Here is a 24,870-nt window from a genome sequence, read left to right as displayed (position 1 = left end):
CGACAATCTGGGAGCTATTATGGCATAGAGCTGCTGAGTATGAGCGTATAGTCACAGGTTACAATATAATTGTTTTACTTCGGAGTCATCCACTGTAGCGCGCCTCATCACACGAGCGTTTTTGTATGTTCGGAACATGAACGTTGCAAGAACTTCTAGCTTGTGCAGCTAGACTCTACATATTGTCGTGGTGATCTGCGTACTTGAGTGGCGCTGTAGCATTATTACCACAAATAAACGAAGTTCGCAGCCCCCTTTTCATCAGTGATTCCCTGCCACACCAGCGTTTCTTCAGCAATTCAGTGGTTCCACCTCCGTGCAGCAGTGTTGTAACGTTGGGAGGCAAATAAATAGGAGAGCAGGTCACGGTGAATGATTCTGTGACAACATTTTTATTGCAAACCATAGAAAGTACGAAAAATAATACTCGGTCCAATACATCTAAATAAAACACGCTTGGTGAACAGAGCTGTTGGAGGTTTGACATCCGCGGATTCAGAAATTTTGATATGGGCGTCCAGAAGGCTAAAAGCGTGAACCGTGTAGGCCATGTTATTCGTTTACACGGACATTTCGATAGTTGAATGCTTGTGGTGCCTTTGTAAACCATTATAGGTTGTATCAATGGCGACTTGCTTGTATTTGCTTTAAACCTTAGTGGACAAAGTGTGCACTGAGAGATAATCGGTGGCTAAGCATGCCCGCTGCATAATGTACCATCATAATGTCAGCAGTTGACTTCACCGCGAGCATTTGTACAACAGCTATCTTGCACAAATTGCATATCGCAAATGCATGATGACCCACAAATTAATAAGGTGGCTTATGAAACCAGTGCTACCGTTGATGCATTTGAGGCACCTTACTAGACAGGAAATCTTTTGTTTGGATCTGCTGTTTCACGCTGGCTTCAACCATTTGGAGGCTCATTCGCTTCCTTTAATCCTTTGGTAAAGTTGGACAACTTGTGCCTAGGCATCTCTGGCATCTGTCTTCTCCGCTTACAAAAATACACACTCTGTGGATTGCTCCCTCGCATTCCCAAGGCACTTGTCTCACAAATGGTTCTGTGAAGCATTTTCTCAAAGCACTCGTTCCCTTTGGACATCGTTTGATCCATTTTCTTTCACAAATGTAATTAGAACTAAACTGGAAGCGGTGGCAAGACCAGATAGTATTTGGTGACAGCAATGCTTTACAATAGAAAAACATGTCTGCGTCACACATTAAATACAACTTTGGCACAACAATAACAAAATGTTCAGTTTCCTTACTTCAAAAAGAGACAGAAATCGTACACATGCGACAAACGCAGCTTTGGTGTGCAAGTGAATAACTTAAAAACAAACCTGCTGCTGTTTCCTCAAAAGACAGCATAATGAGGTGCAAATCATAGAGGCATGAAATTGACAGAGGTTTTATGGGCTGTCAGATGCTACAGGTGTAGCCTGTGAGTCATTGGTGGTATTATCAAGTGTAATGTTACTGTTGCTCGTAACGAGCCGTCAGACATGTCGGCATGTGTTTGAAGTATGCGACATCTAAAACAGAATGCGGTATTGAAACTCATTCGTAAAATCTAGAAGACAAAGTTTGTGCTCGCCTTTGTTTATCAATTTCTTGAAAGACCAGTGTGCTTCCAGAAATGACTAGACATATAGTGCACGCATTTTGCCGGCACCAGGTGGAAACCTTTAACTTCTAAAGTACAGTTTTCGATGGTGGCTGGCTTAGTCAAACAGCCTGTTTTTTTTTGGAAAACTTGTGCAACACTCTTGACAGCAGCTCTTACAATTTCATACCTCTACTGTGTCTTAAATGTACAGATGGACAATTTCGTGCAAAGCAATGGTGACGTTTTGCCAGAAAACACAACAAGCGGTGATGAAAATGGCACACTCGACACAACATGGTTTCAAAATTTTTTTTCACAACAATGAAATGTTTTGAGTTATCTTTGCATTGCAAGGACCGTATTAAAAATTTAAGCAGGCGAAGGTTACCTTAGTAGCAGCTTTATACTCAAAATAAAAATGAAAACATGTTGCCTTTGGTGTTTAGCCGTTGCTTGAGTGCTGCTAAAAAATAAGCTCAGCATGCACGTTTAAATTTTGAGGAGTTCAGACAGAAGTTTTAACTTAAACGACACCTACTTGCCTCAGCAGTAAGGTAAAATGCGCATGAGAGGTTGAAGATCATTTCACACAGTGTACATGTGGTATAATTTACACTAGGTTTCAGAAAAACACCATAGAAAGCGACGGTTCATCTCTTTGAGCATATGCCAATGTTTGCAAGAATAGGTAGGTAATTGTACGAATTGGTTTTCAGGTATGAAAGCACTATAAGCACCAATACTTTTTTCAGTAATGAAAACCTCAAGTAGCGAAAGTACTGGACATCGCGAGAATGGACGACTATGTGTGAAACGAGAATCACGTACGTATATACAGAACATTTCCCAGTCACAGTGACACGCTCCCCTAGACCACCTCATTGAGAGCCATTAACTTTGCACACATTGGAATGTTCCAGATGCCACGGGTATCCCGTTCGTGGGGCCCTTTTCTCCATCATGGAGTGGCAGAGGGTCCATCAGCGTTGGTACTGCAGACGGGACCGAGAAGCAGAGTGCCGTGGTCGTAGATGGTGGGCGACGACAATATGAAATACTTCAACACAGCACAGTGTCATCTGAATCCGTGGCTAGCGAATTCTCACGGCGAGGCCATCATAGAGGGTCGGAATGTCACCGGTGGTGTACCGACGAAACACATGTAGTGGTCTTGTTGGCGCAGCGGCAATGCTTAGGCTCTGATTGAGGTGAGCTGGAGAAGGTGAGACGGTTGGAGCGACGAGCTCCTGCCTATGTACAGTCGACGGAAGTGCTGTTTCTCGAGAGCCACTCTAGAAAGCAGATTCCTCAGGAGTCCTGGCTCTGTGAAACAGCAGCATCTTGGGGTGCCTTCTTGCACTCGCCGATCCATTGGGCACGCCTCAGCTTGTGGGACTGTTAGTGGCGCAGAAAAATGAGCGAAAAGAGACAGTCAGCCATGCGAACGCAGCACAGTATTATGTGTTTGAAAGAAAAGAGCTCTAATAATGCCTGCCTGCCGAAGACCCGCTGCCTAGTATAGGTTAGCGCCTCTAACGCAAGTTAAAGCTTAAGAAAGTAGAACCTAAGACAAGTAATCCAAAAGTTAGGCCATGTGCATTAGCTAACCATAGGCGCTATGGCTTTCCAGACGTTTTCCTGAACTATTCGCAGTCTTTTTTCAAGACCGTAAATTCCAGCACTCTTGTCAGAGCATACCAGCTTTTGTACGCTGAAACTGTAGCCGCTAGACCTCGTGTGCAGGGAGAACAGAGCCCAGCAGGGCACCTGGCGAGAGCATTCTCGACACGTGTGACGTGGCACACGCCAACAATGCGACCGTTGGAATTCACACGCTTACGACAGGTTGTATTGAGTCTCAAGCTTCTATAACGAACATTATTCTTAAGCAGACGTCTGTGAGCGAAACCTTTCTTATGTGAGACATAAAATTGGAAAGAGCTATGAAATTTTGTTTTTGTATTTTCTATCTTAAAGGATAGCAAATATACTTACAGCAACCAAGTCTCTGCTCCAGGCTCCGCCGCAGCTGCCATTGCAGTGTACGCAAGGCCGGTGCAGGGCGTAACCTCCGCACTCGGCACAATCCAGAGAAGCCTGGTCCTCAGACCAACTCACCCCGCACCTGCAGAATATAGAACACCTATGCTGCTTACACTAGATACGTTTCAGGCTTCCGACTTATCGTTTGCCGCATTTTTAAGAAACACGGGTGCACAGAGCATATGTATACTTGTTAGGAAATTGATGTAATAGCAATTTGTACTTGGCGGGCGAACGAGCGAAGCCCAGCACAATAACGATGAAGCTGATCGACAACCTGAATATAGCTAAAGCATAAGCAAATTACAAGAATCGCTGTTACGAGAGGATTTTTATGTATATAGGGAAAGTTGTATGAGCTATCAAGATGAGTGTCAATCGTGAGACGTTTTGTGGCGTCACTCAGGAAAGTTGAAAACATTGTGGCACGCCGTATTGGGAGTCGTCACTTCTTTTTGGAAGTGCTTGTTAACGCTTGCGGTATTGAGTGACCTTCTTAATTTGCGGCGCCGTTACACGCTACTGGCATTTGGACATAACGAAAGCACCAAACTGCATTGAATAGCGAGTACTCACGTGAAGCAGCAGTTGTAGAGGCTCTTGAGGCCCTCCAAGGTGACTGCGTCGGCTCCTTGCGCCAGCAGCTCTTGCTCTGCCAAATCTTCTATGCTGTCCCAACAGTTGTCCTGGTCCCAGCAGTTGTCCCGATCCCAGCAGCAAGCCATAGAGTTGTGCGACAGTGCCACCAGCATGGGGTCTGACTTAGAGTGCCGGATGGACACATCTGCGCATGATCAAACAGAGCAGCACGCCGGACGTAAGGATATTGTGTGTCCCTTTTCACAACAATTCAATTTGCAACACAGCCATAAGAGCCTGATATGATGATACCTTATACGAAATATTCATTTCGTCACCAAGCCCTCCAATGCGCCCTTGTTATCGATCATTGATTATTGATGATTATATTGCGGTTACACCCCACAGAGTACACCCTCGTGGCGATTCCCGCGCTCTAACCGGTCCCCGATGAGCTTCTGCCCGTTGACAGAAGAAGGAGATGCGTTCCAGTGCTCATAGTGGTTCCCTTTATTCCTTGATTCTCCTACGCCGGATATTAGGATAACGGAGAGCAAAAGCAGGATAACGGAGAGCAAAGTCAGCACGCATATAAAACAGAAACTTTTAAAACATGCTAAAACATCCAAGCGCCAACACGATGTTGAGCCATACCCTTCCTACTCCGCAACACTCTTTCCCCGATCTGTCACGGCCTCTCAGAACGCGCTTCGGTCGCTCTACAATGACAAGCGCCTCGCATTACGGCCTTCACGCATGAATGGGAGAGAGCGGAAGCCTTGTATATTGAAGGGCGTCTATTCCGCATTCCATTTTGCCGCATCCCGAAGTGAAGTACCAGCTGGCTGACAAGCAGGCAAGGGTGTAAGGGAAGCGGAAGGGAATAGCCAGAAAGAAACTTAAGGCTAAGGCGATGTCGCCCCCCCCCCCCCCCCCCCCCCTGCAGCTTTGCTTAAGAACAGCACGCGTATTCCGGGCACAACAGAATGTAACCACGATGTTCCGCAACCTTTACTTCGCTCTCAATTAGCACAAACAAGACAATTTTCGCGTATGCGTGCGGGATACTTGAAGAAATTTCAGTTTTCAGCCAAGCAAAATTTCTCGAGCGGTCAGACGCCTGTGTGGCAGATTGAACACAATGCACGCTTCGGCTTGAGCGGGAGCGAATGTAGTTTGAAAGCTCGTTTTCTATGACGCAGGTGCCGTGAGAGGTCGGAGTTGTGACGTCGCCAACGGCACTCCGTAAACGTTGATCGCACCCTTTCCAGAGATGAGCAGTATGCCACTGTATACTGACGAACTCACGAACCGCGAGCCGGCCAAACTACCGACGGTTCCAATATTGAAACGCGAATACCTTGAACAGCGCAATAGCTATATAAATGCGCGAACAAGTTGGGCGACAAAATTCACGCGATTCCGCCCTCCCTCGGTTGAGTTCGTATCTGCGACGCAGCATCGTCAAACGCATCGCATCGTAATTTCGTCCGTAGCACTTCGTACACGCGTACGACGACACCGCGTTCCGCGCGAATTGAAGGAGAGCCATCGCTCGCTTTCAAGGCCACCGCATTTCTGTCAAACCTAAAATGACCTGGTGCGTACGTATTACAGAAGTTAATGAGGGCCTTGTTGGTACCTGTTTCAAGTGAGAAAACGCATATATAGGGTAGAATTAAAACGCGTGTTTCTCACCCTTTTTGTGGTTCGTATGCAAAAATACGAACCACAAAAAAAAAGGTGAGAAACATGCGAAACTCTCTTGAGATGGTATAGAGCGTTTCCCGGAGGTTGGCAGTGCGAAAGAAAAGAAAAAGAAAAGTTTAAAAAAGAAGCAGAACAAGTTTTCTTGTTAAATGTGCCGTCACCTCAGAAGAAGAGCAAGGTGAGACATTCAGTCGCGAATTCCAAGTGCGGACTTAGCAAAATCTAATAGTGTTGTCCCGCGTGTGAAATTAAATATGCGCCGTTCAATGACTGACAACTGTCTTCCTGGCTGCCCCAAGCAATCACCAAAAGCCCGAAGAGTTCTGCGCACTTGTGTCTAAGTGGTGCAGAAAAATGTGGGCAACTTTATATAAATGGTTCTCACCTTTCTTGAAGACCGTGGGTCGCGATTCGTGAAGTGCCGGGTAGCTTACTAGAACTCCGGTGGCCATCGTACACTCCAAGAATTAAGTGCAGTAGAAACAGCAGGAAACAAGACAACGAGTGCGTAGTAGGTATAGTCCTGGTCACAACTTCCTGGTCAAGTGACTGACACAAAACTGCAGCCTGGCTTCGCGCGCGAGCGACACAGGTTTCGGTTCTGCCGATTAGAAAGCTTACGCGCCGGAGCTTTGCTCGGAGACGACTGAGCCGGAACGCCGCCGGAGCAGACGATTCATTTGGAGGGCGCCGCTAGCGCCGCCTAACGGCCGTTCTACAAGGCGCATGCGCAGTGGTTAGTGGCGTCGCGCTTACGTCGAGAGCCGTCGCGCGCCGCCGCGGTTGTTTGGTCTCGTAAAACGGCGCGATTTCGAAGCCGCTGTTTCGCAACCGTCGCGATAAACCGACTCTCGAGCCGCAACGCGACCGCCCGCGCCTGGTTTTTCCCTGGTGAAACGGCAGGACGCCTCTCCCTCGATGTTGCCGACGTCGCTCAATTTTGCCCGAGGAACTCGACGCGTCGGCTGGATGACGACGTCAGCGTCTGGAAGCAGCAGAGGCCCGCAACGATGGTCTTCCCGAAGTACGGAGAAGCGCGGAAGGAAATGCAGAGGCGGTTGCCAACGGTGCTCGAGAAAAACGTCGCGCGTAGTTTCTTGCGGTTTTGTCCGGAACTGTCCGGTCAGGAAACAGCGCCGCGCGCACGGCACGGCAAAGATCCGCACATGCCCAGCACAAACTGAATTGGTTCGTGTATTATTTCTAGCTCAGTCTATGAACACATCAAACACGAGCACGTACGCACACATAGAGCAACCCCTAGTTACAACGAAATCGTTCTTCTCAAGATATCGCTTCATTCGATGTTTTGCCGCGGCCCTATCCGCAGCGCCTGCATTTTAGACTGGATTTTTCGAAGTGCAGTGGCGCCCACTACACTTAGTACGAAGCAGGAAATCTGCACGGTCCACTGGCTGCCATTTGTATCCAGTGGAGCGAGGAAATACGCTTGGTGCCCTTTGGCGGTGACCCTTTGCGTTTTTCTGTTTTCGGTGGCTACCTGCACGGAGAGGCCAGAATGCTTTGCCAGGGTAACTCTACCACGCGACGACAGCTCCTTGGGCCTAACTGTGTCACGTGGTGATTACCGACAGACAGCAGAATTTCTACACAGTCATGTCGCCACTACCGTGAGAGGCTTTGTTCCAATATACGTTTTACGAGATTCTGCGCTGTTGCAGTGCTCGTGACACATTAATGCGATCAATTTGGAGCCTCTCCGCAATTACACCACTTAGTATGGTATGGTATGGTATGATAAACTTTATTCAGGTCCTGAAGATCAACCCTTAGGATGACGCAGGCAGCTCCCACGTCGGGACAGTAAGGTTTAACCTTACCGCCGTGTCGTGGGCCTTCTGGACGGCCTGTACTTGATCTAAAAGCACTCCACTGTGAAGCACTCGCCGCCACCAGCATTGTGCATAATCAAAACATACACCACTTAGTGCGAAGTCCATTTTCGGTCCCGATGAATTAGCTAAACGAGTGTTTACTGAACGTACCTACATGCTCCGCATTCAATAGGAAATGTATTAACTGAAGTCTCTCTGCTTGTAAACTGTCTCTTGAAAAGGCCCGTCCCCAGCCAAAACGTCCAATTAAAAGCTTTTCTTTTTTGTACGTGCGCCTGTTCTTTTTAGGAATTATTAACTACCGTATCTAAAGAATTACTTCATACATGCATACATATATACACAAACATGCATGCATGCATGCATACATGCACATGCACATCCATACATACATACATACATACATACATACATGCATACACACATGCACATCCATACATACATACATACATACATACATACATACATACATACATACATACATACATACATACATACATACATACATACATACATACATACATACATACACACATACATACACACATACACACACACACGCATACATACATACATACATACATACATACATACATACATACATACATACATACATACATACATACATACATACATACATACATACATACACGCCCAAAGCCTATGACGGACATCTCAGCACAAGCTTGTTTCAGCTACGCAAGTGCTTTTTTAAAGAGCTGGAGGCTACCCTCATCCCTCACTTTGGTGTCTGGCAGTGGCAATCGCACTTCAGCGTTGGTGTGCCCTGGTGTATTCCTTGGGTTAAATTTGTGTTTTCCTTGTGTTAACTTTGTGTTATTAAAGTAAAGTACGACACAGAAACAGAGAATGTTGGTGAATTCTTGATGTAAACGATGTAAACTACACTACACTACACTACACTAGGCCCGGCGTCCTTGTCGTCGGAAACTCTACGGCACACAGCACTTGGCCCGGCGTCCTCTTCGTCTACTTCCATAGCGAACGGAACTGGCGGGAAACCGTCACACACATGGAGCCAAACCTTACGGATGCGTGCGGTGGGTATCTGAAGTGTACGATTGGGTGTTTTGGTCGACGGCAATTATACTTTCCTTAATCGTTTCTAATTATTCCTGTCACTTAACTAATTCAATTCGTAACTAAACTTATGCTCCGTTGTCATATCTATCAACATTAAGTAGCACCATCGATTTTGTACAGTTTTTATTTTTAATGACCTATTTTGAATTTAGAAATATCTTATTTTTTATTTAGCACAAACCGGAAGTCGGTGGTCGACCGGAAGGTCGCTGCTTAAGAAACAAAGAGTGTCACTCGCTGCTCGTGCCACAAAAACCCGAATTTGGAAACCGGCGCAGCTGTTTAGAAAGAGCGACCGCATCTGATGGAAGGTCAAGGCCCCGGGAACATCGGCGTAAACTGAAACTGAAACGGACGCTCGTCTGGTTGACCTCCCTGTTTCCTTGATTTCTCTTCTCTGAAACGGAATGAATCTAGGGATTAGGAGCGTAGGACAAACAAGGTGTTTTCCTCGTCAAGAATGTAACCAATACTGAAGCTGCGCAGAAGACAGCCTCAAATCTGAGATGGGGACAAAAATGGAAGAAGCTTGCCGAATACAGCTACGCAATTATTAAACGAGAAAACGAAACACGTCTTATAGAACAAAGACGTCAACAAAGGAGGCCCGCAAGCATTTATATCAGATATTATAAAACAGTTGACGGTATTTTTCACCGACTTCAACGTGAGCTCCGCGTTGCTCGCGATGACATGGCTTTAGCAGCGCACGCTTAGAAGCCATTATAAAACCTATGTACGCACAGGTGCGGAAAGGCTGTGTTTCTTTCTAGCTCTATTCCTTTCCCTATTTCGTTATTCCCTGTTCTTCTTACTGCCCTTTTTATATAGATATATATTCGGCAGTCTTGCCACGTTGAGCAAATAACTTAAGCGGGATCGGAGGCATATCAGAATATCATCTAAACATTTTCAACGAGACTTCTCTACGCACTAGGTGTACTGTTGTGAGCGCACGTGGGCACCTATATTGTGTACAAGCTTGCAACAGCAACGAAAACAACAACAAACGGAAAATGTAAAGAAAAAAAAAAACACATCCTCTACAGAGTAGGTATTAGAAAGAGGTTATCACTATACGATTTCAAGATGCAAACGTGTGAAATGAATCTCGTTGCTGAAAGTTTTTTTTTTTTTTTACCGATAGAATAGAAAGATATGTTTTATTCCTCCTTCCCCATTGACCGGCTGCTGGCTCCACTTACACGGGCATCGTCAGAAACTCTTGCTCTTGCCAGAACAGGCGCCAAGGAGGCGGCACGAAGGACCGCATGACAAAAGAAACATGCAGGGCGACTGTTATATTATACTTGTACGCCTTTTTGGGTTAGCTTTTGTTTTTTCTTTCTGGTGTCCTCATTTCCACGCTTGCTTAATACGTTCTTCTTGTTCAGCCGTTTTCTATTATATTTTTTCTATTTTTTTCCCATGACAGTATACTGACCCACTGACATTGAAACCACAAGTGGCTTCTGTCTTTTACTTTTCCTTTCTTCGGGGATAGGACATTTCTGTTTCATTTTCTGCTGATCAAGTTTCGAGTTCGTCTACTAAATGTTAACAACGCGCAAAAAAAAAAATATTTCTGGCGGGCGCAACGTGTGCGAAATAAAGGGATATAAATCAGGGCAAGAAAGATATTACATTTATCTTTAAGTACAGCAGAAGGTCTCTTTCACTCTCTCTCTCTCTGCATTTCTTTTTTTTGTAAAGTGAAGCCAGCGTGCTCTGAATACTCATTTTCAGAAGCTAGTTTGCACTTTAAAAAGCCCGAGAAACTGGTCGCAGGAAATAAAAATGAAACAGCATAAAATAATCAAAAATAACGTTTCAACACTTTCCCGATCCAGTTATACATTCACTGTCCTTCGTTCGCAAAAACAAGTCTGCATTTCGTTTCTTGCCTTTTTTTTTTGCAATAGCACTGCACTGCACTGTGACAGCTTCTCTTGTACACTGTAAGACGCTAGGGATATATTGTTGCAGTCGCTCTACCTTTTTGTTCCACACAGCTGTCAAAAATAGGGCTGTTTTTACCGTTCACGTTCTTACTAAAGAATTTTCATGCTTTCTTCGCTATAACATCTTGCCACATTTTTCCCACCTGGTTTTGTGTCCAACCTTTCTTTGTCATTCTTGTTTAAGTTTGAGGGACGACAACTTTGTTTTTCTTCGAGCAAAATTTTACAATTGAACTAATATTCTTCGCTACGCCGTAACGTGGTGTTTTCTTCGGTATAAGGGAGAGTCGTGCTATAGCGTATAGTTACTGCATTCTATTCGTACGTGGATGTAGTCAGGATGAACAGTAAAGGACATTCACGTGTGAAGACGGGCTATAGAAAGGTGGCGGAGCGCTCAAGTGTGTTGTAAGAGGCGCGGTAAAATTAATTACCCGCAACAGAAGATGGCAGGTTTTGCCTCAAAGGCACTGCTGCAGGATTTTAGCTGGGAGTACAATCATGCCTGACTATCCCGCGCATGACCTTCACAATGACCTACAACCCGATGAACCTGCAGCAAAGGCATATTTGCAGGGTCAACGACCGTTCAGCGCCCGCCGCGTTGGCGCCACCGATGACATTTGTACCAGATATCAATAAACGTTCGCTAGCGCCTACAAAAGTGTTCTACCGACAGAACTTGTGTGCAATAGTGCAAAACAGGCCAGAGTACAAGAACCGACAACAGGCGCTCTCACACCGTCTATGCGATGTGTTTCCGCCAGTCTTTCAGTGCCTGTAGACATGGATTTTACAAACTAGCTCAAGTGCAGTCGAGAGCTATGGCTCTGCTACAAATGTCGTTGATTTATAAAGCTGTGTACTATAATACAAGGGTACAGTAGCGATTATCTTGTATACCGTCACTGGAGCCCGCTAATGTACGCTCTAAAGGTTGTAGCTTCTCTCTCATGCGACCTTTATAGAGCTTCCTGAGTGCTATAAAATGACCTGTCCAATGTGCAGGTAATCTAAGCAGTATTGATGGCTACGGATGAAACATTGACGCTTTCTCGACCAATGTTTACAGATCTGTAAACATTGCTGCAGCCTCGACAATGACGAAAAGGGTACGCGTACACTGACGAGGTTCAGCAAGGTCAAATGCTTTCGCGTGCCTGTGTGTATACGCACGTAGAGGCCAGACAACGAGGCGAGCAGCGTTCGTCAACAGCCCGCGCGTTTGCGCAGTGTCCCCCTATACGTGTCATTGTGCGCCTACCGTGCGTAGCATACTGCGCGCCCATCTGCGACCGACAGACTCGCGGCGGTAGGTCCTCGCCTGCTGCTTCCGCTCTGACGCACCCCTCGCTCCAACCATCCATCCCTCTTTCAGCTCTGTTCAGTTCCGCGAACGTCACGGTAAGCGCGTGCTGCCACTACCGCAACCGACGTAGTAGTTTGTTGACAGTCATCAGGGAATCACCGGTGCACCTTCCTTTGCAAACGCAGCCTCTGAACACGGGATGGTCGACCTGGAAGTGCTACCGGAGGAAACATTCTGCCAAACGGATTTCCTACATATTCCTCCACTTCTGCTAGTGTTCAGGTGAAAATACGCAAAAACATGAAAACACTATATTAAAGTGCACTTATAGCGGCGGCCCAGACGGCACTGTGTGTATACGCGTGCGTGTTCTAAAATAATTATGGGGTTTTACGTGCCAAAACCACGATCTGATTATGAGGCACGCCGTAGTGGGGGACTCCAGAATAATTTGGACCACCTATGGTTCTTTAACGTGCACCTAAATCTAAGTACACGGGTGTTTTCGCATTTCGCCCCCATCTAAATTCGACCACCGGGGCCGGAATTTGATCCCGCGACCTCGTGCTTATAGCAGGCCAACGCCATAGTCACTAAGCAGCCAAGGCGGGTCGTGTGTGTGCGTTCTATATGTGAGTGACATCCTGGGCTACGTACATCCCGTCGCCCTACCTCCCCACCACTTAGCCTTTGAATAAAAGGAGCGCGTTGAGTGCCGCAAGCAAGTGAGAGGACAATGTTGTAGGACTTCTTTCGTCTGACCTGGAAAAAAAAAAGTGACAAAGAAGATACAAAACCCAACCCCCACAAAACACGAAAAAGGCGAATAACAGAGCCTTGCGTGCGCAATAAGCTCAGTGATCCTGCCTTCGCTGGGGTGCAGGAATAAACCTTAAAAAAAGAAAGAAAAAAAAAAAGATCACCAGCCCTTCCTCTCTCGAGGAAATGGGGGTCAGCGAAGCTTGTCGTGTGTGTATCTGACCTTTGTCAGGTCAGATACACGTCAGGACGTAAAGTTCACGACGTGTGTTAATTGTATGCATTGAGGGAAGGAAACGTACAACGCAATGGAAGGAAAAGTTGCACGAAAGGGAAACACAAGTAGAAGGAAAGGGAACAAAAAGTACTATGAAAGGGAACGAAAAGTAGTAGGAAAGGGAAGGGAAAGTAGTAGGTCAAGTACACACACGACATGCTTCGCTTACCCTCATGTTCTCGACAGGAAAAGGGCCGGTGATTTTCTTTCTTTCCTTCTTTCTTTCTTTGTTTCTGTCTCTTTCTCTCTTTCTTTTTGTCCCTGGTATGTGTCATTGAGTTTGGACCCTTTCTGCACAATCACCAGGATCGGCCCACTTTTCAACGTGACACCACCACCACCTATAAAGCATCGCCTAATCAAGGCTTCCACGCGCTTCAGCTTGTATTGACGTGATGATAGGGTTGGTACTGACAATCGTGATGCAAGGAGGAAGATGGGTGATCTGATGTTTTGTTTCAATGATACCTGCGAGGCCAACACACACACACACACACACACACACACACACACACACACACACGCACACGCACACGCACACGCACACGCACACGCACACGCACACGCACACGCACACACACACACACACACACACACACACACACTATTTCTGTGACGGTGAAAGGCAAAACACCCGTGTACGTAGATTTAGGCGCACATTAAAGAACCCCAGGTGATCCAAATTATTCCGCAGTGCCCCATTACGGCGTGCCTATAATCAGATCGTGGTGCTAGCGCGTAAAATACTATATATATATATATATATATATATGCTCATGCATACACGAACTTGTATATACACACCGAGGGCAAAGAAAGAAAAATAAAATCGCACACAAACATTTCTCGCAGGCAAATATTGCTATACTGGAAAGTGTGTTTTCAAGCATATTCCTACTGGAAATAGTACGACAGAACTGCGAAAGTTAAGAGGAAAAATGAAATAGATATTTTTATCTATACCTACTTTGAAAGCAGGCAGGGTTCCATTGTGTGGCCAACCATTGTCTATAGTTGCATTCGTGTACAGTAGTGATAATCCTCCTGGAAACTGTCAACTTCTAGAAATACTGCAGGAATTCACAAGAAGAGAACAGGTCTATTGTACGATGGTCGAACGCAGACAATTGACAAAAGAAAGCGAGAAGCGACCAACGCACACGTAACGATACCGAGGAAACCAGGCTACACACAAAAGCGTTGGCTGTCGTATACTTGGCTTAGCCCCGAAATGCATGAAAATCTGTTCGCTACTAACGCAGAAGCCTGCGCAAGAACAATACGACTCGAAAGCAAGAATATTCAAGAAATGCAAAAGAAAGATAACGCGGTTCTTCGCGCTATTGTGCCAATATGTATAGTTACTGTCATGAGCGATGTGAATGAAAGGACAAAAGTACCTGCGTTAAAATAAGCGTATACGTATTCGGATTTTTTTTTTTGCCATTCCACTTGATTTGTCTTGCTGTTTCAAGCTCAACTGCCTTCACACTGCGTTTTTGAATCGCAAGTCCTTCTCTGCTTTTCGCCTGCGTTCCTTTAGTGAGTATTCCCGGTGACATGCTTCCAGCGACCCGCTACGGATGGTTAAGTTAAGCTTATGTTTCAACTCCCTTATGAAGTGAATGCGTTCAGAATCCTCCCGCGCATCATACTGCGAATTTTTCCACTCAAGTAAGCACTGTTTGAGTGGAATGAGACACTCTAAGCTTCTGTTGAAGGCTGCTTACGTAGCGATGTAATTAAACGTTTTGTTACTGCTGACGTCACCTCGTATCTGCCTAGGTCCCTCTCTGCTGCTGGGCAAGCTCCAGACCACTGAGCCTATCTCCTCTTCCTTTTTCGGGGGTTTTACGTGCCGAAACCAGTTCTGATGATGAGGTACGCCGTAGTGAAGGGCTCCGGATTAATTTTGACCACCTGGGGTTCCTTAACGTGCACTACAACCCAAAAACACAGACGTTTTTGCATTTCGCCTCCAACGACACGCGGCCACCGCGGCTGAGCAAACGCTATCTCTAAGGTCCAGGTTGACCGTTCCTAAAGACGTGGGATAACGACGGCATGAGCGACACGCAATTAGCGCCTGCCGGAGTCCGAAGTTCTATAATTAACTACCTAATCAGTAGTGATGAAACCATTTCCTATGTCCAATGGCTCGTATGTACCGTGCCGACTGGACAATAATCCAAATAACCTCACTGCCTGCGCAGCCGCGCTTTTAGGAATTACTTAGGGCGTACTGATATTGCGGAGCGTATTTTCCATTAGTCTTCCGGCAACAGCTGGTCATTGTGTCAGTAAACGTCTCTACTGCCAAGAATATGTCACATCTGCGTGGGAGTGTCGCCAACAGTAGCTATATGTTAGCCTGTGTGAAGGTTTCGGGATCGAAAATGACCATAACGTTGGCAGCGTGTTTTTTATGGTATATCTTTTCAAACCAACCTTTGCGGCGCACGCTATATCTTTCGATATATATATATATATACAACATATATACTTATATTGAGTTGTGATTGGGAAAAGACAGACACAGTAATTTCATAAAAGCTCACATAACATATAGCATACGTTTTTCAACACAGTTGTGGAAAGCACTGCCACGTGCGTTCATCAAAATGGCACGGGCCAAGTAGACATATTTCGTTATTGCTCATGGCGTTTAGGTTGGTACTATCGTAAAAAATAGCTCAGTATTACGCCGTAAAAAATGAACATTGTGCTATGCGAATTCAGTCACGCATAGTTGAATCACGCAAGCTTACATTCTACAATCAAGTGCACCACTTTTTTTTCAAGTTCGTTCTGCCCGTGAAGCCAGTATACTTTGCCGCGCAAAATAGGCTTGGCGGTGGCGCTATTTGCACCCGTGAAAAATAACCAACAGCACTTTTCGCTGTTCTACTTGCTTCCATTTTGGTATGCACGCACGCGAGTGTTTGTGAATTTCTAAACGCTGATGATGTGGGTGGTCGCCAACTGAATCACGTCGCCAACGACACCTGTACATATGAACGCTGCATTTGTGATTGCGGTTATAGTCCCGAGAAATAGTGGGAGAAAACGGCGGAAGGGCCTCAAACGTGTTGCCCAGTCCTTTTTTTCTGGGTGACGGAGAGTTTTCCAAATGTCAGCCAACAGCTCCCTGGCGCCCTTGTTGAAACCACGTGGGCCAAAATTAGTTCGAAGTCCACCGTGACTGGATTGCCGACAGGCCGTGTTTTTCTTTGATTGCGGAGAGTGCTTACCAACTGGCTTACCCATGCGAACACTTGGAACATCACGTATGATCATGCTCCTGCGTCCCTGTCAAATTCGCACTACCTGCAATCACGTGTAACCCCGTATTCTATAGCCAGTTATAAACAGTATTGTACCTTTCAAGGCGCGTGTTTCAGAATGGGCGTAAACCGCTAATAATGAACACGCATAACTACCTGACTCTGGTTCAACGATCAGGGACGAGGAAAAACAAGAAGAAAAGCAGACTGAAGCTGCATACCGACCTTACAAAGACAACCAATCAGTGGCTTGGCTAACCTGCGACTAGTAAACACCTAATTCATTGCTTTGTTAGAGATAATAAAAGTAAAATTTAACAACGCTCAAAGTTATAAAAAAATTACAAATTCATACTGCTTAATGGGAAAGCTGCTGAGAAGCAAGTATAAAGATGACTGATTTTCCAACTGATGTTTTTACACCTGGAGGTATTATAGTTTCCAAATATCTCTCTAACCGGCAAAAAGAGAGAAACGCTTGTTATTTCCAAGAAAATGCGTACCCTTGGATTCTGTGCAAGATTTCATTACTCAAGTGCCCGACACTTTTGTCATGATGTCTGCAAAAGTATATTAAGAACTTTGAGCAGCTTTCCTATAAAATTTTGACACCGCAACGCGCTCAATGCTGTGGAAATTATTTATTTTTGTTTTTGTTTGATAAGCACGCTGAAGGAATGATTAATAAATAGAAATAAAATCCCACGAATAAGAAACAAACATCCACAATAGTGCTTCCTTTCCACCTAAGCGTTTCCATATCGGCGCGCAGAGCATGACGTTACTAGAAGATGAAAATGCCTCGAGTCATTGTTTATAAGGTTGCAGTGTGGCAAGCACAGACAGGAAACTGAATAAAAAGCAAAACGCTGGGGAAAAAAGGGACAGGTGATTAGAGGGAGAGAGTGCAAATTATGCGAAACATGCAGATACGTACGATATGTGTGTGCGCACAAACTGACCGTGCTGGTACGTAAATGCGGACTTACACTTCCTCGCAAAGGGCACCAATTACGAGAACCACGCAGAAGTACGATATAACTCGCGCTAACGTAATTAGGCGAAACGAGATTCCGCTGGTTAGCCGTGGCCAACGTACGTGTGGCAGTTCCTGTGACGCCACCGGGACTTTACGCCTGGTAATTATTGCGATCGATAAGGGGGGACTTCCGCGCACTCTTACGATCTTGCGAACCGTGCATTGACGCAGCCGCACTGCAATTAACCCCTAACTAAATAGGGACCGTATGTCGCATGCCAAAAACCGTATGCCCACATTACATCATATCTCACCCTGTAGGGCACTTGTACTCTAAGTGCATCTATCAGCAAAGAATTTGAACAGGCACACTGCAATTTTACATAAGCCATTAGCGGTATTCTTATTGCCGCGAACACACACACACACGCACGCACACACGCGCACGCACGCACACAGAAGCAAAAAGCAAACTAACCATGTGTATTTAAAGGCTCTTGCTTTATATCTAACAATTGTTAAATAAGGAAAATATAGACCAGAGGCCTTTAAAGCAACAATTGGTAAATATAGAAGAGAAACAAAGTAGCAGACATAAATCAGCATGGGCTATCTCAAAAAACGTCCATTTAATCGTAAAATAATATCATTGCGCGGTCATCTCAAAAGTGCAATTAGGACTGCACCTAAAAGGCCACTCCAGTAAATTAAAGAAAACATATTTATGGAGAGCCGACATTTCGTTCTGTGGTAGATCCGTCTAGATTTTCAACTGTCCGTAGAGGGAAGGGAATCAAGCAGGGAATAAAAAAAAATGAGGAAGGCACCTAATATTGATAATAACGGCTCAGGTATAGGAAAATATTGATGGAAGAAGGAGCTGAGCAGCATGTGGATTCACGATACAATGAAGAAGGAAAAGCTGTTGCTCTCTTCAGAGAGAATATTTATCACCAGCTGCTTCAAGATGGTGAATTAAGAAGGCAAACGTGGAACATTGAGATGCATGTATACATTGTCAACGCCGCTTCTTGGACTCCGGAAGCTCGGGGATGTTATTGCTCTTAAAGATAGATCCTATATTGTGCCTACCTAGCTCTAAGTCACTTTAAATTCCTAGAAAGAGCACAGATAATAATAAAGAGGCGCCCGTCCGTGGCAGCCGTGACACGTCTGGAAATATGTGGAAGCACGGATGCATGCGTCGAAGAAAGTTGGGCACGGCGCAAATGGTGGAAGACGAAACTGCGCCAGGATACCTACGCCAGGATAAGGATGCTGTCCTTTCACTTGTCCTAAATGCGTAGTGTTATCCACGCAGAAGGAAAGATAGAGAGTCTTATGCAAAGCGCCCATGCAGCTAGTGTACAGCTTACTATAGTCAAAAACATGTTCTAGGTCGGCGTAATTCATGTCTGCGCCCTACCAAGCAAGGACGTAACACAGAGTGAACAAACAGCGCTCGTGTTTGTTCACTCTGTGTTACGCCTTTGTTTGGAAGTGCGCTGTCATATTACATCAGAACATAAATGCTATTTGGTTTCGCAGAACACGCTAGGTAGGTGATGGAGGAATGGGCAAAAAAAAAAAAAAAAAGATGCATTTGCTAAGACACCATTGTTCCTTTTTCTTATTTGCAGGACGGTATCACCTCACGGATGCACTTGTGCACCTGTTTTTTTTTTATTATCTCATAGCATAGAAATAACGCTAAAGAGAGAGAGAGATTTTGTTGCGTCACAATGGTGATGGCGAGTCCTTCTCCCGTAGCAGCATTTGTTGAAAATTAATATCACATTAAAAAAAGTGTAAGTTCTTTCGTTATCTCGTTTGTAAGTTTGCCACTGGCAAGGCTGCTTTATTTCAACCTGCTTCTTATCTTTTACCAACTTGCCGGAGAATTAGGAGAAGAAGCGGAAGTAGATGACTATGAAGAAGATGAAGATAACGAAGCATAAAAATATGAAATTAAGAGAAAATGATTATGATAAAAAAGAAAAAAGAGGGAGGAGGAGTGAGATGAAGAGAATAGGGAACTGCAAGCACATTTACCGAAACTTCTTTTTGGGGTTTTACGCGTCAAAACCAGTTCTGATTACGAGGCACGCCGTAGTGGAGGGCTCCGGATTAATCTAGTGACAGCTGTTGTAGCTCCGGGGGAGCTCAGCTCGTGATTCTTCCTCTTTTCTCGGTTTCACTTAATGCCTCGAAAGGCATTGTCCGAACAAAGCTCTATGGCAGCTGCAAGTATAAGTACAGCGCGAGCAGACATAGACTCAGTAAGGAACCAGGCAGGACGGAGTGCTGCCTAACAACGGATACTTCGTTCCTACAGATTCCTGTCTAAATGCAGAAAGCGAAATGGAACAAGCAGGCGCGAACAACCAATGAAACAAAGAAACGTGTCAGAAGTGAGCCGGTATAGGAGCCGGAAAACATTTACTCCGTTGACTTCTAGTCAAGTGCTGTCCTGACGTACTTAGAATGCCGCACCAACTAGACCAAATAAAACGTGTTAGGGATGACCGTGTTTATTATCTTATTCAACCTTAGAGTGTTGAGCACTGCACGGGGCTTTTATATCTCCTTCAGCTTCGAAGTCTGAAGTAAACTTTGCATGCGGCTAGGTGAGACTGCAATCGGTTACTGGATTTGTACAGGGGCGCTTGGATGTAACGGTTGCGTTATTTGACAAGGCGCTGCCACCAGTCCTCCTGTACGACATACAAAGGCTGACTGTTTTCAGCATGAGTTATCTCGGTGGCGAAGTCTCGTGGTTAGCGCGCTCAGCTAGTCTGGAGAGAGCCCATGAGTAGCGGTTCAGTTTTCGCCTCATATCAGTGGCATCTGACCCATAACACGCCTTTAGGGGCGTTCGGTAGGTATCGGCTCGCACCGTAATATGGTGACCGTTAGAATGTGTGACTGTGTTTTGTATACTATATTTATCCTTTACGTAAAACGTATGAGACCCACCCTTCTTAATTATTGGTCCACACCTGACGACCTTGGTAGTCTACCGAGTCATTAGAACTTCCGTAGGAATGGACAAGCATCTTGCCGTTATCGCTGTGAGTTTACTGATGACAAAGATCAGGAAAAGACCAAATCAATTTTTCGCGAAAGCTAAGTTTTATTCTCAGGTTAACAACAACGTGTTTGAAAAGAATACCCTTGCAGTCTAAAGTTATGTAGTGTATATAGGCGTTTACTGACTGTTTAGCATTTTCTCTGGCTAATGCTCGAAAAAATGTTATTTTAGGTAGACAATTGGGTTCTCAAAAAGTCGCAATCTCGCTCAAAAGGCGAATCATCGATTGCGATAGCCCATTAGTGGACGGCTATACGAAGTAAGGATTGTAGTTTTATCGGCCTCATAAACTTGCAAACATAGGCATGCTAACTAAGTTAACAAGCCTGGTGTCACGCGCGCACAAGGAAACATGAACGCATTTCACTCGCTGACCGCGGAAACTCGCTGCCAAAACCCCGTAGTGAGTAGTAAGCGCGGCGTTTGTGAGTAAGTGACTAGCATCAACGCGAACTAAGCCGCGAAAACACAGTCTCCCGGCGTAGAACGCCCCCCCTCCCCTCCCTCTCTCTCCCCCCTACCTCAGGAGCATTGCGCGCGACTGGAAGACTGCGCGCTTCCTCCCTGTTTCCTCTCTTGCGCGCGCGAGATTGAGCCGATATATCGCCGGCTCATCCTCGCATGTTTTAACTCGCACATACAGCATATAGGGTGTGCGGCGCCAATTCTATCGCACGTGGACTTTATACGGAACCTCACGGCGACAGTAGAAATGCGCCTGGAGTGTTCACATAATTGCTATCGCAAAAATATACCGTATCCCTCAGGGGACCAATACGAAAACTAACTACAGGGCAATCCCCTCAATGTGCAAGAAAAAGCAATTATTGTAATCAGTTGCGCAACAGTGTCGGAGGCAGCAGACCGAACTCATCTCTCGGCGTACTCTAATGTGCGGAAGCGACCGCGAGGTCTCTTCTCGAGCTTCAGCGAACAACCAATACTGTCCACACTCTCAGCCGGATGAGCCTTCCGCATTTCGGCCGTCGATGCCAGTCATCGCACGCTCCCGTCTCCACCAACGACAAAATGGATTGCAATGATGGGAAGTGTTTCGTAATCGCTCAATGCAGTGATTGCCTCCCGTCTCGAGTGAACAATGTTGCGCGCCCTTGCATGACCGCGTCCCTGTTTGCCGCGCCCGCACGCGTTCAGATCGCAAAGCAGACGCTCGTGGTTGGCGGCTTCGGTGGCTCGCGATATTGAAAGGTGGCGAGAGTGGCATGCAAAGCAGTGTAAATGATGGGGACCGGCGAGTATTCCGGTGACCCTGGGACTGTCAGTAGCGCGGTTGCTACACGAACTCTAGGCGGGCCGGGAGGGATGCGACCTTGTCTGCTCGGCAGCATGCGGCGGCGACTGTGTGTCCTTGAATGTGTCGCAATACGAGAACAGATCGAGCAGCCAGCCACAACCGAAATAACTTCGGCGCCGCCGCGGTCGACGGCAGATACTGGAGCAGGCAAGCGCACTAAAGGGAACAGGGTGGTGCTGCTGGTGGCGGGCTTTCGGATAAAAAAAAAAGGGTAAAGACCAAGGTGCGATGGCCCGCAGAAACGACAGAACACTATACCAGCGCTTCCTAGACCACAGTTAATTTCAGAACGCTTTAGCAGGGTAGCAGAGTTCGTGTAGACAGTCTACAGGCTTTGTAGTGAGAATAAGTGGTCTCTAACAATGATAATCCGGCCTGAAAGTTCTCATTGGCTCCAGCTTATTCGTATAATAAAGCTTGTATTTAGTTTCTTACTCGACCTCTGTAGCGATACCGGAGAGGTTTGGATCGAGAGTTGGAAGGTGGCTAGATAATACTAGAAGGAAATCGATGTTATAGAAGCAAAATGAGGACATTTTCCTCGTGTAGATGAATCTATTGGAGCGTCTAGGTTGTGTCAGTGCCGAATGCATCGTTTAATATCGATCGGAATATCCTACACTCAGAACGCAGGGGTTCTGTACCTTACAGACGATACTGCTTACGGCACTTGCAGTGCACTGCATTGCATAACACGCTGCTATAGGCGGTGCGTCTAGATATGGTAAAATGCAGGCCTAGAGATATCATTTAAATGTAGTATTTTCTCTTTAATTTACACACAGATTCCTTGTAACCTTAATGCGGTCCGTATATTTTGTATGCGTATAGTATATGCGTATAGTTTATATGCACCCTTCAAACCTTGAGTGTCGTGCTTCGAGTTCGATGTTTCCATTACTGACTTCTTACTATTTTACACATTCTGGCATCATTTTCTTGCTACATATATGAGTATACGTGGGGTTCATTTTTAAGATTGTTCCGTTTGCCTTCTCTTCTTCGTCCCCCGCTCTTCGTAATTATTATGCCCATTTCAACTTTCGAGTATGCAAGCGCTACGCCTCTTCGAGTCGGAAATTATTGACTAGCCAGCACTCATGTTTCTTTTGTATTTGCTAGAATGTCTTACCTTTGCAAAAAATAAAATAGTACATATATTAATATATTAAATCATATTAGCAGAGTGAGTGAGATACCAGTCATGATTGATGAGGTAAAAGCTACAGAGTGCAGTGAGATCGACCCATTAACTACAATTATTGAAACTCTAAACCTGATTTCCCTGCCTAACGAGCTCGTTGCAGAATGGTGAGAAAGCTCTTTCTTGCTAACTAGAAGGTTTGCAGTACTGAAGGATTATCCTGCTAAAAACATCTGGAAACGTTTTAGAGGCTTGTATTGTAGAGCCATTGTACGTATAATGCGGCGTGCAATAAGGGCGCTAAACCCGAATGCATCCAAAGTGGAGCCGGCGCTAACACGTGTACAGAAAGCGTGTTTCTTTGTTTCGCAAACCACTGCGCTATTGTGCCACGTTTCAGCCTGTTTGCCAAGACAAGACCTTGCTGCATTCTTACAAAAACATTTTTTTCGCACGTATGGTCACATTTAACGCCAGCTATAAATAATTTATTCAGCACATTCACGTTACGCGTGGACGGACGCGTAATACATCCGTAAAGCATGCTATGGCAGTCCAAAGCGTTGTATAGGCCTCTTGCGCTGGAGTTTGAGGTATAGTAGCGGCGCCTGGTGTCGGCAAGAAAACTTGGCTGGGTAGTACCAGGTTGGGTAGTAGTGAGTAGAGCACTGCACGGGCTCGGGCTTACCCGAAATCCCGGGCCGGGCCGGGTAGGGAAGTTTTTTCACGGGCTCGGGCCGGGATCCGGCACGGCATGTGCTTTTTGACCCGGGCCCGGGCCGGGCTCGGGTATTTTGAGGCGGGCCAGGTGGTCCAAATTTCCGGAGTCCCCCACTACGGCGTGCCTCATAATCAGAACTGGTTTTGGCACGTAAAACCCCATAATTTAATTTTTTGACGCGGGCCAGGGCCGGGCTCGGACTTTCTGGTGGTGTGCATGTAACGCGCCGCGAGTTATGCTCGCGCGTCTCGACTCCGAAAAACATGTCGTTTTCGGTCTCGGGCCGGGTTCGGGCCGGGTTCGGGCCTAAGGTAAAGGGGTGGCGGGCCTGGCCGGGCGGGTAATGTAGATTATTTCCGGGCCCGGGCCGGGTAGAGGTCTCGCTATAAAACTTTTGGTCGCGCTCGGGCGGGCTGCCCAACGTGAAAAACGGACCCGGGCCGGACCCGGGCTGAAAAAATCGGCCCGTGCAGTGCTCTAGTAGTGAGCCCTGGCTGTAGCGAAGCACGCTTCTAGCCTGAGTTTCGCGTCGATTCGCATTTTTTTCTGCCCTGCTGTGAGTGCGGAAAAGGCTCGTTCGCTTGTCACAGACACTCTGCGAGCTGGCCGTACTTAAACGAAAAGGGACGCTCCGTATGCCGTGGGACGTAATGCTGGAAGCAGAAGGAATTAACGACGTCGTTCCGACGGAGAGACCTTGCTCAGCCTCGAAAAAGCGTCACTGTCGTTACTGCAGCGTCGTGGGCTGCGACGAGCAAGAAGGCCTAAATCCCAACATCAAATTCTACCGTTCGCCTTCAAGGCCTCACGCAGTGGATATAACTTCACTACCCCACTACGAGCAGCACAGGTTCGAGAGTTAAATGTGCTCATCCTTAGACTCAAGCCAACACGTTAAGGCAGCGCAGCAAGGCAGTATTGATTAAATTACATCGATGTTCGAGCACTGTCATTAAAACCTACATCAAGCGAGCAGCGCACGAGCTCGCGCTGCAGCGCGATTCGCACGTACGTTACTGCGAGCTCATATGCATTGCATCACTTATTTATCAGTTGCTAAAGGGACAGATGGCCGCTACTACAGCGCAGGCATGACTACTTGTTTAGCGGCATGCAGTCAACA

General features: G+C 46.1%; 1 protein-coding gene across 1 annotated transcript; it reads right to left on the bottom strand.

Moving 5' to 3' along the window:
* Positions 1 to 376: 376 nt before the first annotated feature.
* On the bottom strand, positions 377 to 6,614 carry LOC119450294 (protein pinocchio). Its single transcript, XM_037713716.2, has 4 exons — positions 6,333 to 6,614; positions 4,235 to 4,442; positions 3,611 to 3,740; positions 377 to 3,010 (listed from the first exon to the last, which is right to left on the bottom strand). The coding sequence occupies exons 1-4, from the start codon at positions 6,397 to 6,399 to the stop codon at positions 2,924 to 2,926; spliced, it is 492 nt and encodes a 163-aa protein (XP_037569644.1). The 5' UTR covers positions 6,400 to 6,614; the 3' UTR covers positions 377 to 2,923.
* Positions 6,615 to 24,870: the final 18,256 nt, after the last annotated feature.

Source organism: Dermacentor silvarum, chromosome 4 (genome assembly GCF_013339745.2).
Source record: "Dermacentor silvarum isolate Dsil-2018 chromosome 4, BIME_Dsil_1.4, whole genome shotgun sequence".
NCBI lineage: Eukaryota > Metazoa > Arthropoda > Arachnida > Ixodida > Ixodidae > Dermacentor > Dermacentor silvarum.
This window is presented reverse-complemented; position numbering and strand designations above follow the sequence as displayed.